At 38.6% G+C, this 13659-nt stretch overlaps 1 protein-coding gene across 2 annotated transcripts in view; it reads right to left on the bottom strand.

Moving 5' to 3' along the window:
* Positions 1–13659, bottom strand: part of JADE3 (jade family PHD finger 3) — a 73466-nt gene that overhangs the window by 36342 nt on the left and 23465 nt on the right. For both annotated transcript variants that reach the window (XM_067295870.1, XM_013950753.2), the window contains one exon: positions 1027–1086. In XM_067295870.1, the coding sequence (XP_067151971.1) occupies positions 1027–1075 (49 nt within the window). In that variant the 5' untranslated portion in view covers positions 1076–1086. The remainder of the gene's footprint in view (positions 1–1026; positions 1087–13659) is intronic.

The raw sequence follows: 13659 nt of genomic DNA, 5'->3' as shown, positions 1-13659 counted from the left end.
AAGGCACTCCAGTCTCTTAAATTATCACAATTCTTGACAAGACGTGGGCAAAACACTCCTGTGTGGTCTGTAGGCTTGATTACAGCTCCTCCTGTTCCACTTGTTCTTTGTAAAACCACAGCACATTGATTTTAGAGGCACATTCTGCTCTGCCCGATATAAGTGTGAGTAAACAGAAACAAGCATGTGGACCACCTTCCTTCATTTCCTTTCTAGCAAAAGTGGAAGGAGGAAGAGCAAAACTTAGAATAGAAAGCCTGCAAGTTCTAGAAAAACAAACAACAGAAATGATATTAAAGTATGCTGAAAAGATATGCAAAAAGTATAGTATCATGTCTAGACATTTCTGGGCAAAATGCTAGTTCAGTACATGAAGCACTGATGACTTTCAATAAATGTGAGAATGAATTATCATTATGTATAGAGTTATTCAATGGGCACAGATTTAAAAGAAACAGACCAGACCACTGCCATATAGAGTTTTATATAGCTAAAATGGGAAGGTGCAACCTCAGCCAGATGCGTGCCAAGGAACTTTTAAAACATAACTTTACTAATGTATATAACAGATTGAACTTGAAAAGATCAAGAATCAATATAAGAAACCTCAAGAAACGCATGCTCAAACACCTCTGCACCTCCAGTAATTTTAAAGTTGAGGCTCTGCACAGGACAAGACAACAGGACTCCTTCCCCCCTCCCCCCCCCTTTTTTTAAAAAACAAAATAACGAGTGAAATTTCTTCTGAATTACAGATTTTTTTCTCTAAACCTGAAAGAGTGAGACATAAATTTCCATGGAAATTGTGAGCACCCAGAATTCTACCCTGAATTTAGGGGATTCTCAGCTTCATTTCCCTCCAGTAAAAGCATTCAGAACACCAAAGACTACAGAATGCAAAAAGAAAACAAAATCAAGCAAGAAACATTTTTTTAATTATAAGAGGTGAAACAGTTTGCCCTCAAACCACAGAAGGAAACCACAAGGGGGTGATAGACCAAAGAAAAACTAGTACATATTACTCACTCTCATTGTCTGAACTGTCACTGGTGCTTAGATGCCTGTGGCGTTTCATCCTGGCGCATCCTACAGAGGAAAAAAAAATTTTTTTTGATGGCAACCATTCTAGTGGGGGGGGGGGGGGGAAATCAAAGGCTGTGTGGATCCTGCTGGTTCACAGCAGTCTCATCACACAAAAGGCAGCATTCCTCTGAAGAACTTTGAGGCACATAAATACTCCAAGCTTGGTCACCGTGTTTTATTTCTGTAAGCCACTATTAGACCACAGTATTATTTATGACACGAAGCACCCTTAAATTAGTGTGCCTCTGATGAGAAGAGTTTGCTTTAAATTTTTCAGAAAGGAGTGCAACCTGCCAGCTGATTCTCGGCACAGCGTTAGCGGCGCTCCACGAGGAGACTCAATGTCCCATCTGTTCAGCCAAAGGAAGAGTTGCCATGGTGGCAGTTGCTAGCTGAGAAATGGGTGGAGGCCTAGAAATAAGACAGCTGCACAATGAGGCAAGGATTTAGAAATGTAACTCACCTTTAAAAAAAGTGCCTACGTAAAACAAAAGGCAGATTTTAAAAAGGAATAATTAGAGAAAATGCTGACTAATGCCATTTAAGTCATCTGATCACAGCTTAGTTCACAAAAAATGTGGCTTTCAAAAGATAGAGAAGTAATTGACTGCATTGGCAAGAAGCAATTCTGTGGTTCCACAAGAGCTTCATAATCAAGTACTGGGCTTTTCAAAATTTATTTTTAAACATTTAAGACATACAGAGAATGGTGAAGAAGAAAATTCTGCATCATTCCTTAAAACAGAGAGACCACAAGAGAGAACAACAATATATTCTAAACAAGTGCCAAGAAAAATCCACACACATTCTCCATGTTGGTTATTGTACAGTGGGTCTTGAGATTTTCCAAAGCCCACTGGATAAACAGGATTTCCAGACAAGACAAGTCTGTCAGAAGGCTTTGCTTCAAAATAATGCTTCAAAAAAATATTTACTCACACTGCTGGAAGTTGAAAAGGAAACGATGGATATATTTTTCAACTAGTATATAAAAAAAACTTCTGAGTCAGGATATTCAACCTTTGTGGGTAGGTGGGAGAACAGGACAGGATATGAAAAAGTGGCATTTGTATCATCTTGTAAGTAAGCTATGAACTCCCATTATATAAAAACGTATTTCATGCCAATTCACCTTCTCACAGCTGAAACAACATAGGGGGGAGCAGGGCAGCCATACTGCACAGAAGGCCAGCTCCCAACAGAAGAGCTACACGAAAAAACCAAAAAACCCAAAACATTGCAGGATTTTGCTTCCATCTAGCAATTTAACATGGCTTGTGCAATTAACAGATCAAGAAATTTCCACAAATCTCTTAGGCAAAAGCAGCTTGACAGGTAGAAAGTACTTGAGCCAGACAGTCTTTTCTTTAAATAGGTTTGGGGAGCCCTAGACTTCAAGTTAACTGCTGGGTAGTGAGCGAGAGAGTAGGAGACTACTTTCACCTTGCCAATTGGTGTAGTCGAAAGTGATGCACTTTAAATCAAGAGCAGATACAATAGCATTGTCTGTTTGAGAGCTTAATCCTCTGCCCACAGCCACGCTGTACGCTGTATGTCAGCTGCCAAACATAGCGCCCTGAAGGACACAACTCTCCCTAAAAAGGAGCAGGCTGTGCCTATGGCAACATTTTCCAAGCCAGCAGCCTTCAGCTCTGAACAGCCCTGCTTTACAGACCTCCTGGGTGTGCTGCAAGACCTTGGGAGAGGCTGAAAAGACGCAGCTAGAGCAGCATTCCTCATTTTCCTTTCTTAGCAAGAAATGCAAGTGCTCACTGCTTGTTTTGGTTTTTACATTCAGATGAATTTCTGAGCAGTTGTTAAAAGATGTTGAAAGCTTGAAGCAGGTGCTTCTCATCTTTCCTAAGTCTATAAAAACATGTAGCAATAAAACCTTTTCACTCTGCATTAAGGACACAGCTATCCAAAAAGTACAACATGAGCATTCAACTAAAATTGGTTTAAACATCAGGTTAAGAGATACAACTGCAGAAGGGATCATCCAGGAAGCCTGGACTTCTGCCTCTGCAACTAGGAAAGCTAGAGGGGGAATGACTACTTTAAACACAGCTGACATAAAAATGGCAAGTGTAACAGCTTTTAAAAAAATTTAAGAAAAGGAAGTACACCTCTGGCAACAAATCCATAGTAAAAATCGTTTAAAAATTATATTTTGGAAGTGGATTTGCATCAGCTCAGAAAATAAATTTATTTTCCCATTATAGCAGATAGAAGTTGAAAAAGCAGTCACCCAGGTTAATAACCCCATACTGAAATTCCAGCCTGATTTTTGCGGCAATAGTAACCACAATTGCCATGAATAAATATCCACAGAGCTGCAACAAATCATATGAGTACTGTGTTCAGGAAGACAGGTTATTAAAATGATCAACATGCTACAACATGTCCCTAAATGATATAGGAATAACAGTCTTAGCATCGTTCTGATAGGACCACCTTTACAGAAGGCTTTCCTTATGTTTTTAATAGGAGAGAACTTCCTTTACGACCCTCTTTTGTAAGCTTATATACTGAGACTGCCAAACAAATTGCAGCTCAAAGTGGATTAAATGCAATCTGTACTACTGAACAACGGTTCGAAGAAACAGCCAACCTGCCATCTCTCATCTCCTATTCAAAAGTCATTTTAGATTCAATCAGAAAGCTGCCACTGTCATAACTGAATACATTTCCACCCCAAAGTGTTAGGTCTCATCAGAAAGGCTTACTTAGACAAAGCTTCTGCTCCCAAACCACTACAGAAGGATCCCAAAGTAACACTGCCTGTAGGTGAACAAGCAAGACAGGAACTTTATTGGTCTTCACAAAAAGCAAAAGAATCTGCAATGGCTCAGTTAAGAAAGAAAGCAGATGTAAAAACCAGTCTTGGCAACATAGAACCACAGGCGAATCTTTGCAAGCTCCAGCCAAACTCTCTGAAACAGGCTGGCGCTCTCCAATGAACCCATCGGCTTCAGAGAACGATGCCAGGATCTAGGTGACATGGTCAGGATCAGAGCAAGGCTACCAGGAACCCTGTGCCTGAATATCTGCTTTTCCAATCACATTTACATTTTAACTTGCCCCCACTTGCAAAGAACTGAAGAAACTAGAGGACACAAAAGAAAACAAAAAAAGTAAGGGCTAAATGTAGAAACAAGGACAATTTCCAACATCCATAGGTGTAATAAATCCAAACCAAACAAGCAGAACCAAAACCTGTCACACAGATGGGTAGAATCTCTCAAATATTCTAGAGTTTTTCTTTTCTGTCCTTACACTCTGAAAACTATGGTGACAATAAGGCCTAGAAAAAATGAGGCACAATTCACTTTTTTCAATGACATGCATCAAGACTGAATGAAGGGACACTGCAAAAGTATCAGATATTAACACAGGATATAACAAATTCAATGTTCATGAGATTACTAGTGTCCTTTTCCAACCTCGGTGTATCAGCTATAATGAATGGCATCGACAACCCTAAGGAAATAACATTATTTTTACACACAAAATGAAAAATTATTTCAAGATTTTTCATATTGGATAAGAAATACTTTTTTCCACAGAGGAGTTCAAAAATAACTTTAGAAAGTGGTCTCAAATAGATGCCATATTAAAAAAAAGATCAAAGAGATGAGACAAGAAGAAATGAGCTGTCATTAGGAGCTTGATGGAAATGCCATCTACTGAGCAGATAAAAAACATCAGACACTTTCCAATTCCTTTATCTTAATTCAGGTGCTTTGCAAATTTGCATGTTGAACTTTTGTTCTGGATTTTGAGAATTTAATTTTAGCCTTTAAATTTTCCAGTAGTTCCGATACACAAGAAAAAAAAGTGTAAAGTAACTTAAAACTTAATGTTGTTGTAGAGCAAAGGAGTCAAGTGGCTCAAAAAAAAAGAAAAGAAAAGAAAAGAAAAAAGAAAAGTCTAATTTCCCAATTGCTAAATTATGATTCTCATTTTCCAATCACTGAATTATGATTTGCGCTACTCTAAAAGGTAAGTAGGGGTGCTCTGACTATGGATTCAAAATGCTCTCACCTCATGGTCAAGTATAGATTACCTTTGAAATGATCACTAAAAGCTAGAACATAACATGCGTCGATATAATAATCATACTTTTATCAACAGAAGGGCTAACAGATGATGAATCACTTGTATGACAATATATACAAATTCTCACAAAGATGCAAATTCTCACAAAGATGCTCACCTTCAAGGACCTTTTACATGAAAATCAAATACAAAAGTCACATTAAGATATCAGAGTGCTGGCAAGCAAAGAGACACTTCCCAGACAATTCCCTATGCCCTTTGGGTGTTCAAACAAAAATAACCTCAGGAAGTCGGATTCTCCTCAGCCAAAGGCAGCAATATCTCACACTGCCAACATTTCCACTGCTTCCCAAACGCTGCCTGTATGAAGCCAAAACTCATGCTGGATCCAGCACATCATTCCACATTCAGGCAAAGCAAGGAATAAGCCAACCTGCAATTCAGCTGGCAGGAATTAAATTCAATAGCTTCCTTCCCCTAAGCATAATCAACATATCAGACAGCATATGCAAGAAGCTGTTTAAAAGGGTAGTACTGATGTTTCTAAAAATATAGGAGAGATGTTTTTATAATTAATGATTCCTAGGTTACATTTGCTCTTTTTTGCTTATTTGCAAGTATCAGCACTAAGTTAGCCCCAGTGTTTTCATAAGAAATATCCACTTGCTTCTACCACCATTCTCTCCTTTCCTTAAAAAAAAAAAAAAAAGTTCCATTGACTTATTAAGAAACTTCCTACTTCTGAAGAGCTAGTTATCATGCATTACTCAAAAAAAACCAAACAAAAACAGTCAAGCAGTATATGTAAAGAGCAGACAATTAACAATTTTAAAGCCTTGTTCAAAGCAAACAGGTTTCAAAAACCTGTAGAAACAACAGTAACAAACATTCTTTGCTTTTCAATTTGCTTCAGAGTAAACTAAATTTACCAAATAAACCATCAAGAATTCATCCCCTTGTTAAAACATATCTCCCAGAATAGTTTACCAGTAGCAAAGTTAGCAGACAGAAGGATGATGAATCTCACAAAGTCTGAACTTACACAATGTGTTAGGCAAGACGTCAGTGACAAGTGTACAAAATGAATCATTAAATCCAGCCAAGATTTCTGAAAACAGTACCTCGAAGAAATAACAGTCCTTTCCTTCCTGGCTTCATTAGTTGAGAGAAAGGTTAAACATATAGATAAGATATTCAATATCTGTTAAGACCTACACAGAATGAAAAGGCAACCAAGAAATTCAAGGAACTGTAACACAAATATATATTCTAGACCTATGAGATTTTTATTTCTTCAAATTTTAAAATAGACTGACAAAAATGGAATTGGCCACAGTACTAAGGAAACTTTCAAGTGGGACAGAAAGTAACCTACTTTATCTTATTAAAAACAGCATCTATGTATATAAACCAAATGACAAGCTACATGCAAATCTCAGATTAAAATTCTGTACTTACATTTTTACAGTATGGCTTGTCTACTGAGAAAAAAAAAAGGCAGAGGCAGTAGGTAGAAATTTCCAAGTCTCCAAAATGTGGTTTATGTAACTGTTAAATTTAGATTAGGAAGCAAATTATCTTGAAAGGTCTCCAGGAAATCTAGTACAGTAAAACCATTTAAATAGGTCAAATTTCATAGTCAACTGCCAGGGAAATTACAAAATATGAGCAGGATTAATACAACCTTTCAAGTAACTAGAGGAAGAGAAATCACTCATGTTTGGGTTTTTTATTTTTATTTTTTTAAATATCCTATCCAATCTCACAAAAAGGCTATACACGCTGTGAAAAATGTCCGCTCAAAACTTCGGTTAGCCATATTTGCTGCATTAAAAAGGTTTGAAAAGTTAAACAATTCAGAGGAAAAAAAAATTTCAGGAAAAAGTAACTTTGTTTCTTTATTTCACTAGCAGCATACCCCTACTAAATTTACAAACCTGGCACTAGAGCAACCAGCCGCTGCACACCCATTCCTCTCCTCACCCCCAAAATAAAACCTTCAGAAAATATTCCCTAAAGACTGTACTGGGCCTAACACAAAATAAAACTTTTCTTGATAAAGTACTGTTTTCATAGAGAATTTTGGTTACCAAAATCTAATTCAACAAAAAAGGAATATAACACTTTTTAGAGGCAGCACTACCAGTGACAGCTGATTCCTTTGCCACTAGGTAATTAAGTAATTCTACTAGACAAAGAACTGGATATTGCAGAGATCTGGCTAATACCACGGGTGTGTATTAAATGCAATACAGCAACTAGAAATAGTCTCAAGCTCTATTGTCCTTATATAGCCAGCCAGCAATTGCCAGAAGGATACTGTGGATTTTAAAATGAGAGAAAAACATGTGCAAAATATTGTCTTCTAGCTTGACCTATCCCCTGAAATAGTTAAATTCTGAATTTATATCAGCTAATAGATCATAAAACTAGGCTGAAGAAACCCCAAATATAATTCCCATCTGCAACAATTTATAGATTATGGGCCAAAAGGGAACCCTGAAATCATTTAGTGTGCCCTTCTAGAGGATGATTCATCATTCAGTCTAGTGCAAAGCACTTAACGCCCGTCATTTTGCTTTGTAAGTATTAAAAGAGGATAAGTGATGTTACTTTACATTTATAACATGCTTTGAAGAGAAAATAAAATACAACATGTCCCAAGTATAACTGCCTTTCCTACCTTGAAAACAAAGTGCAGCCTTTCATTTCTGATACCGCGTACATGTGTTTAGCTGTTGCAAGGGCAGGAGGGAGAGATTTGCATCAGAGAACTTCAATTAAATCACCTCATGCCAAACAGATTTTTGAAAATCAAAAATCACTCTTAGAAGAATGAGTTCCTAGCAACATATATAGTTTCAAGATTACCTTAAGAGAAACTCTCCGAGAGACTAGAAAGAATTAAATCGTACTCTCTTGATTCATTTTCGTGACACAGGAAATGAAAGAACGGTCTTATTTTAGTCCAAGGAAAACTGCACGTGTCGGCCTGGACACAAACCAGTCAGGTGAGCCAACCTGACGCTGAAATATTCCTGCCCACAAAACAGTACAGCCATAGTATAAACATGCTGAAGATGATACCAATCTGAACAGAAGTGTTTAAAAAAATAAAATCAGACAAATGTTAACTCAAATACACAAACAGGTACATGGTTCTACTCCTTTCTATTTTGGTCTTCAATATTGCTTGCAGTATTGAACAAAATATTGTTTTAACCCCAACTGTTTAATAACAGAATTATTGTTTTTCTAAAACATCAGTAGTGATTTGGACAAAAAAAATCATTTTCTCCAAAATATCATAATGATTTTGAGCCTGTTTTTAAATTAAAAAAAAGTATTCTTTCCCTGAAACTGCAATCACTGCTATGCTGCCTTTGTATCCCCACGCTCGCCAATCTGAGAGGTGCCTGCCCAGCCCAGGTCCAGGGCACCAGCCGCCCGTTAAGACTCCTCACCTACCTTCCAATACTGCTCTCAGGCATGCGAAACATTAAAATTAGGGCACAGCATCTGCTGGGTCCAGGATGACACAGAGGAAAGCGAAACGTTGCTCTCGGCATGACAGCTTACTTGATGTCGCTGCCCGTGCATCGCTGCAGGAGCGTGGGACCGCACCAGCGCTCCCTCTCTGCCTGCAGCAGCCCGCTGCGTGCCGTGACCGCGGAGGTCCAGCGTGGCGCCTTACTGCAGGCTCAAGTGGCCATCGCAGAGGAAGTGACAAAGCCCCAAACACAGTAAAATGGGTAACAAGTTTTTGGTAGGAAAGTCACAGCTCTGATAGGACTGCTGCTACAGTTGCATTAAATATACAGGAAGCCTGTGGATTACTGTGATTTCAACAAGCGTACACTAGATTTACCCTGTGGAGGCCGGGCTTTCTGCTAGGCAGGTAGGCAGGAAATGTGTGCAAGAGAAGACAGCTGGAGGGAAGCAGTTACAGCTCTCACTTTCTGAGGCCAGTGTTGCACAAACTGCCTCTTGTCAGGCTGTTCGAAACTCTACCGCAGTTAATTGATCCCTGAAGGAAAACCACCACGAGGTAGGGGCTAGCTGGAATACAGCCCTCTTTAACTACAGATATGCAAGGAGCTGCAGCTTTAAATGTAACAGAAAGCCCGCTATCCCAGCTATACATGCTCTGGGAATTCATTCGCACTGAGGAACTCTCAGCAGAGGAGATGCAGTTACTTATTGTTTATTATCTGTTTTATAGAGTTCCCTCAGAAGAAAGCTTCTGCCTGACGTTAACACTAAGGCATCTAATAAGCAAGGGGCAGAAAGAAAAAAAAAAACAAAACACACACACACACACACACCCTAAAAGCCCACTCGTACTTACTCAACAAAGATAAAGCTAAGGAAAACAACATTTTTGATGAAAGACTGATGCGTGATATACTAACACAAAGGAACGATGTCAGGTCATTTCACCTAATGCTAAGTGGGGCAAATAAGGACTCAGTTGCCCAGGAGCCCCCAAAGGGTTTACCACCCACAGACGACCACACGCTCTGTGTCTGCAATGAGAGAACAGTTATAGGCTCACCAAGCCCAACCAAGAAAGAGAAGGAGCAGGCACATATTTAACTGATATGAGTGAGCAGAAAACCTCAAAGAGCATTAAGCATGGTTTTCTATTTTAGAACTTGTATGAACCACAACATCTTAGCTGTAAGTGTTCTGCAATCTTTATCCCATCTACCCTTACAATAAGCTCATATTAAGCAAGTACTAAAAACCCTGACATTTCACAAGCGCAGCACAGAGCAGCCATACATCATGCAGGAAGTCTCTGACAAAGCAGGCAGTTGTAGCCAGGTCTCCTAAGTGCTTATCCAGTGACCTCACCACTAAACTCTCTTCCTGCTGATATATACATAAAGCTGAACAGAAGAAAAATCTTTGTGATGCATTAAGTCACCAAATATTGCCATGCCGTTGCATACCAATGAAGTTGTACAATATCAAGAAAAATAAACCCACAAAATCAGAAGTATTAGGTATCTCTATGTAATCAAGAATTATGCAATAACCAATACTATACTAGTTCAAGTACACTTTGCTCTATCTGCCTCATGCTCCTGGCAGCTGCCCATTGGTACCTATCTCTGCTCTTCAGCAGAACTAGTGCATGCTTTCATGACAAAGGGCAGGTAAGGATAGTAGAGAATAGCATCAAAGGAACTAGACCAATATGCTCTATGAGGAATTAAGGAAAAAAAAATTCTATCAACAACACAGGCAACAATTTTCAGATTCTGCAAGACATTCACTTAAAATAATCAGTTAATTCTTTGGTATTCTGTAATAAAATATTAAAGTAGGTTTCGATGGTTTTTGCTTTGTTTTTCTAAATTTCAAATGACGAAAGAATTAACTATAGTAACTTGTATTAAATATTTCATCTAACTCTCAATTCTTGCTATAATGCTTTGAAGAGTCTAACTGTTTTGCTGAAGCTTTGCATCATTAACAAAATCTAAAGTACTGCAAAAGGCAGAAAACATCAGGTTATATCTTTATATTCTATTCAAAGGATGAGAGAAACCAAGATCACAAAAATATTTTCCTACTAGGAAACATTAGCCTGATAATTTCTTTCTTTATCTGACAGGAAATGGTTTTCATTTACAAGTTTGAAAATAGCAAACAAACAAAAAAAAGGAACTGAAGGGATCATTGTATAAGAAAAATTAAATGAATACACTTTTACAACCAGAACTCAAAACTAGTGTTTGGCATTTTCCAAATCACCAGTTGAATACAGAAATCCTACTATATTTTCTAGCGTTTCACATTTTGACACATATATATGCAGCTTCACTATGATTTGTTAGTTCTCATATGTCAAAACAACAAAAAGTGAGCAAAAAATTAAACTGGAAAATTGCTAAAGCATTTCTTTTTGGTTTTAAGAACTTTTTTTATTTAAAAAAAGACGACAGTTTGTCTTATTAACTAATACATTTAAATTAATTGTAACAGCCAGGCTACTAACTTCATGTTATGTGGTACAGTCTCAAGGTATTTTGATGGATGGTAGAAACATACAAGACAAAGACACTGAGGTCAGGCAGATTTAAAATAGATTTATAAAAGTGTAGATAGCAACATTCCAAGTTTCTCTAAATCACCCAAATTCAGGTGGAAGATGACATATTGAAAGATACACTGTGACCAATTGATTTTTGTCCATTTTTAGGTACAGAGGTAAAAAAGAAAAAAAATAGTTTTTGAGTCATAATGCAAGGTGCAGCAACCACAAAATAAATACAAACTTGCCTACCGGGACTAACACTGCCCTGCAACAAGGACCAAGGGATAATCACACCTGCTCAAGGTTTCAAAAATGCCACACCTTGTTTGAGAGAGCAGCAAGGAGATGGGTCCAAAGGACCACATAGGTTCAACTTGTCATTCAATGACCACATTTAGGCCAAAGGACTTCTATACATTTTGAATGAGAGGACACACTGATCAGGAATGACCATTAACTCTTCTCTACTTCTTTTCCCTCCACTTCCTCCCTGCTGACTAAACTAACAAGATCAAAATGAGTAAGACTAGATCATCATCCTTCTACCACACCTAGAGGAAAGTGTGTCCTACTCAACCTTCACTAAAGCTGAGTGAGGGGATGGAGATTTTTTTTTTTTTTTTGGCATGGGAAAGGTGCTGCCTGCCTCATAGGGTGGATCACAAACAGTACTGGTACTTGGACAGGTGGAGTTAGAAAGTAAAACAAAAACAAACAAAAAAACCCACCATCCTTTCCATGCTGTGAGGATAAAGAACTATTGCAGCTGACCTTGCAAAGCTGCAGGATTGGGAGATACCGAATCTGACTCCAAAGCAGGTCCCTTTGTCCACTCCTGTACTGGGGTGAACGGAAATGCCTACAAGCCATGGACGTAGGGAGGTGTTTCAACCCATCTTTTTTCATAGGTAAAAGCCCACAACATGCTGCAGCTGCTGCACCTGAATCCCATGTCAACAACAGCAGTAATAAGATCTCTGCTCAGAAACTGGGAGAGAAAATGAGAGGTTACAACTAAAAATGCATCTGTAAAATTGAAGAAAAAAACAAAAACAAAAAACAAAACAAAAAACATCTAACCTAGAAGATCCACAGAGAGCAGAGTTGCACTTAAGACTCCATGTCACAATGCAAAACCTGCATAGTCAATACATTTCATATATGCAATTTCAGTTGGCTGGGGAGGCTTTTTAAAACCTACAAGGAACTCTGCTTCTCTGCAGGTTCTTGCTCTGAGCAGCCTCAGGGAAGAGGGCAGCCTGGGGCTGAAACCTTATCAGAGGCTCCGAAACTTAAAAGAAAGCACAACTGAACCTGCATTCGGGCCTTTGCAGAATAAAGTCTTCCAAGATGCCTCTTCCACCATCTGTCTCCCTGTTGCCCCCAGCTAGGCAACAGCAAAGTTGCCTCGTAGTTTGTGCTGAAGTTATGGTCCGCAAGCAGCTCAGGTATGGGCAGTTCCCTTCGCCGTCCCCTGATAAGGAGGCTGAATGCAGCTGCTTGCGCCAGCGCTAATAGGCTCCAAGTTAATATATGCACAGCTACACCACAGCGTCTGAGGGACGCTTTTAAAAGGTCTTGAGTAGATGAAAGTAAACACACTAACTGAATGCCTGTAAAAATGGGGTCCTTGAATATTCCCAAACCACGTGTAGCAGAGGCTGTTTTATGGGGAGAACACCATAGATCATTGCATGTTGATACAAAAGAGATGTCCTTCTGGCAAGGCCCAGAACAGTGATGAAAAGCAGTGATACAGGCTTGTCTACTTCCATTTTCTACACCCACTGAGCCACAAGGAAAAAGCTTTATGGATGGGCAACACCAGTAGATCGCTCACTTTTGCTAAGGGCAAGAGAGTATCTTCTCCCCCCTCTGGTACTACTGGAGGAAAAAGTATTGTAGAAATAGCATAATATGAACCTATATAGCTATAGCTATATCAGAAGCATTTTGTATCTTTAGAATGAGCGATTAAACAGACTGAAATTATTCAGCTGGGAAGAGAGGATACAGAATGCAAGAGATATACTATAAGCAGTACAGAGAGTTGAACATGGTGAAGAGACCACTCACTGTTTCTCATGGCCCAAAAAATTAGAGAGACACAAAGTTATGAAACAGAGGAAATTCACTAAAAGCAAAAATTATTTTGCACAAAATTAGAGAAACTCATCACTACAGGATGCTGCAGGGGTTCAAAAGCACATCGATTAAAGAGAACTAAGCAAATGGAGGAACAGTCAATCTTCCACTCAGAAATCCCAAGGTCAAAAATTCAGAGGAAACAGAGTATATACTGGCTTTATAATGCTTGCTTTCCCTAGGTGTCCACTGTTGACCATTATCAGAGACAGTAATTGCTCTAATACACTAAGGGAGCTCATATGAAACCAGACTTACTCATCAGAAGTCACCCCTGTCCGCTGGAATTTCATTTCTTTCTTTATTTTTAGTTCAAATACAAAACC

This window comes from Apteryx mantelli, chromosome 1 (assembly GCF_036417845.1).
Source record: "Apteryx mantelli isolate bAptMan1 chromosome 1, bAptMan1.hap1, whole genome shotgun sequence".
NCBI classification, from domain to species: Eukaryota; Metazoa; Chordata; class Aves; order Apterygiformes; family Apterygidae; genus Apteryx; species Apteryx mantelli.
This window is presented reverse-complemented; position numbering and strand designations above follow the sequence as displayed.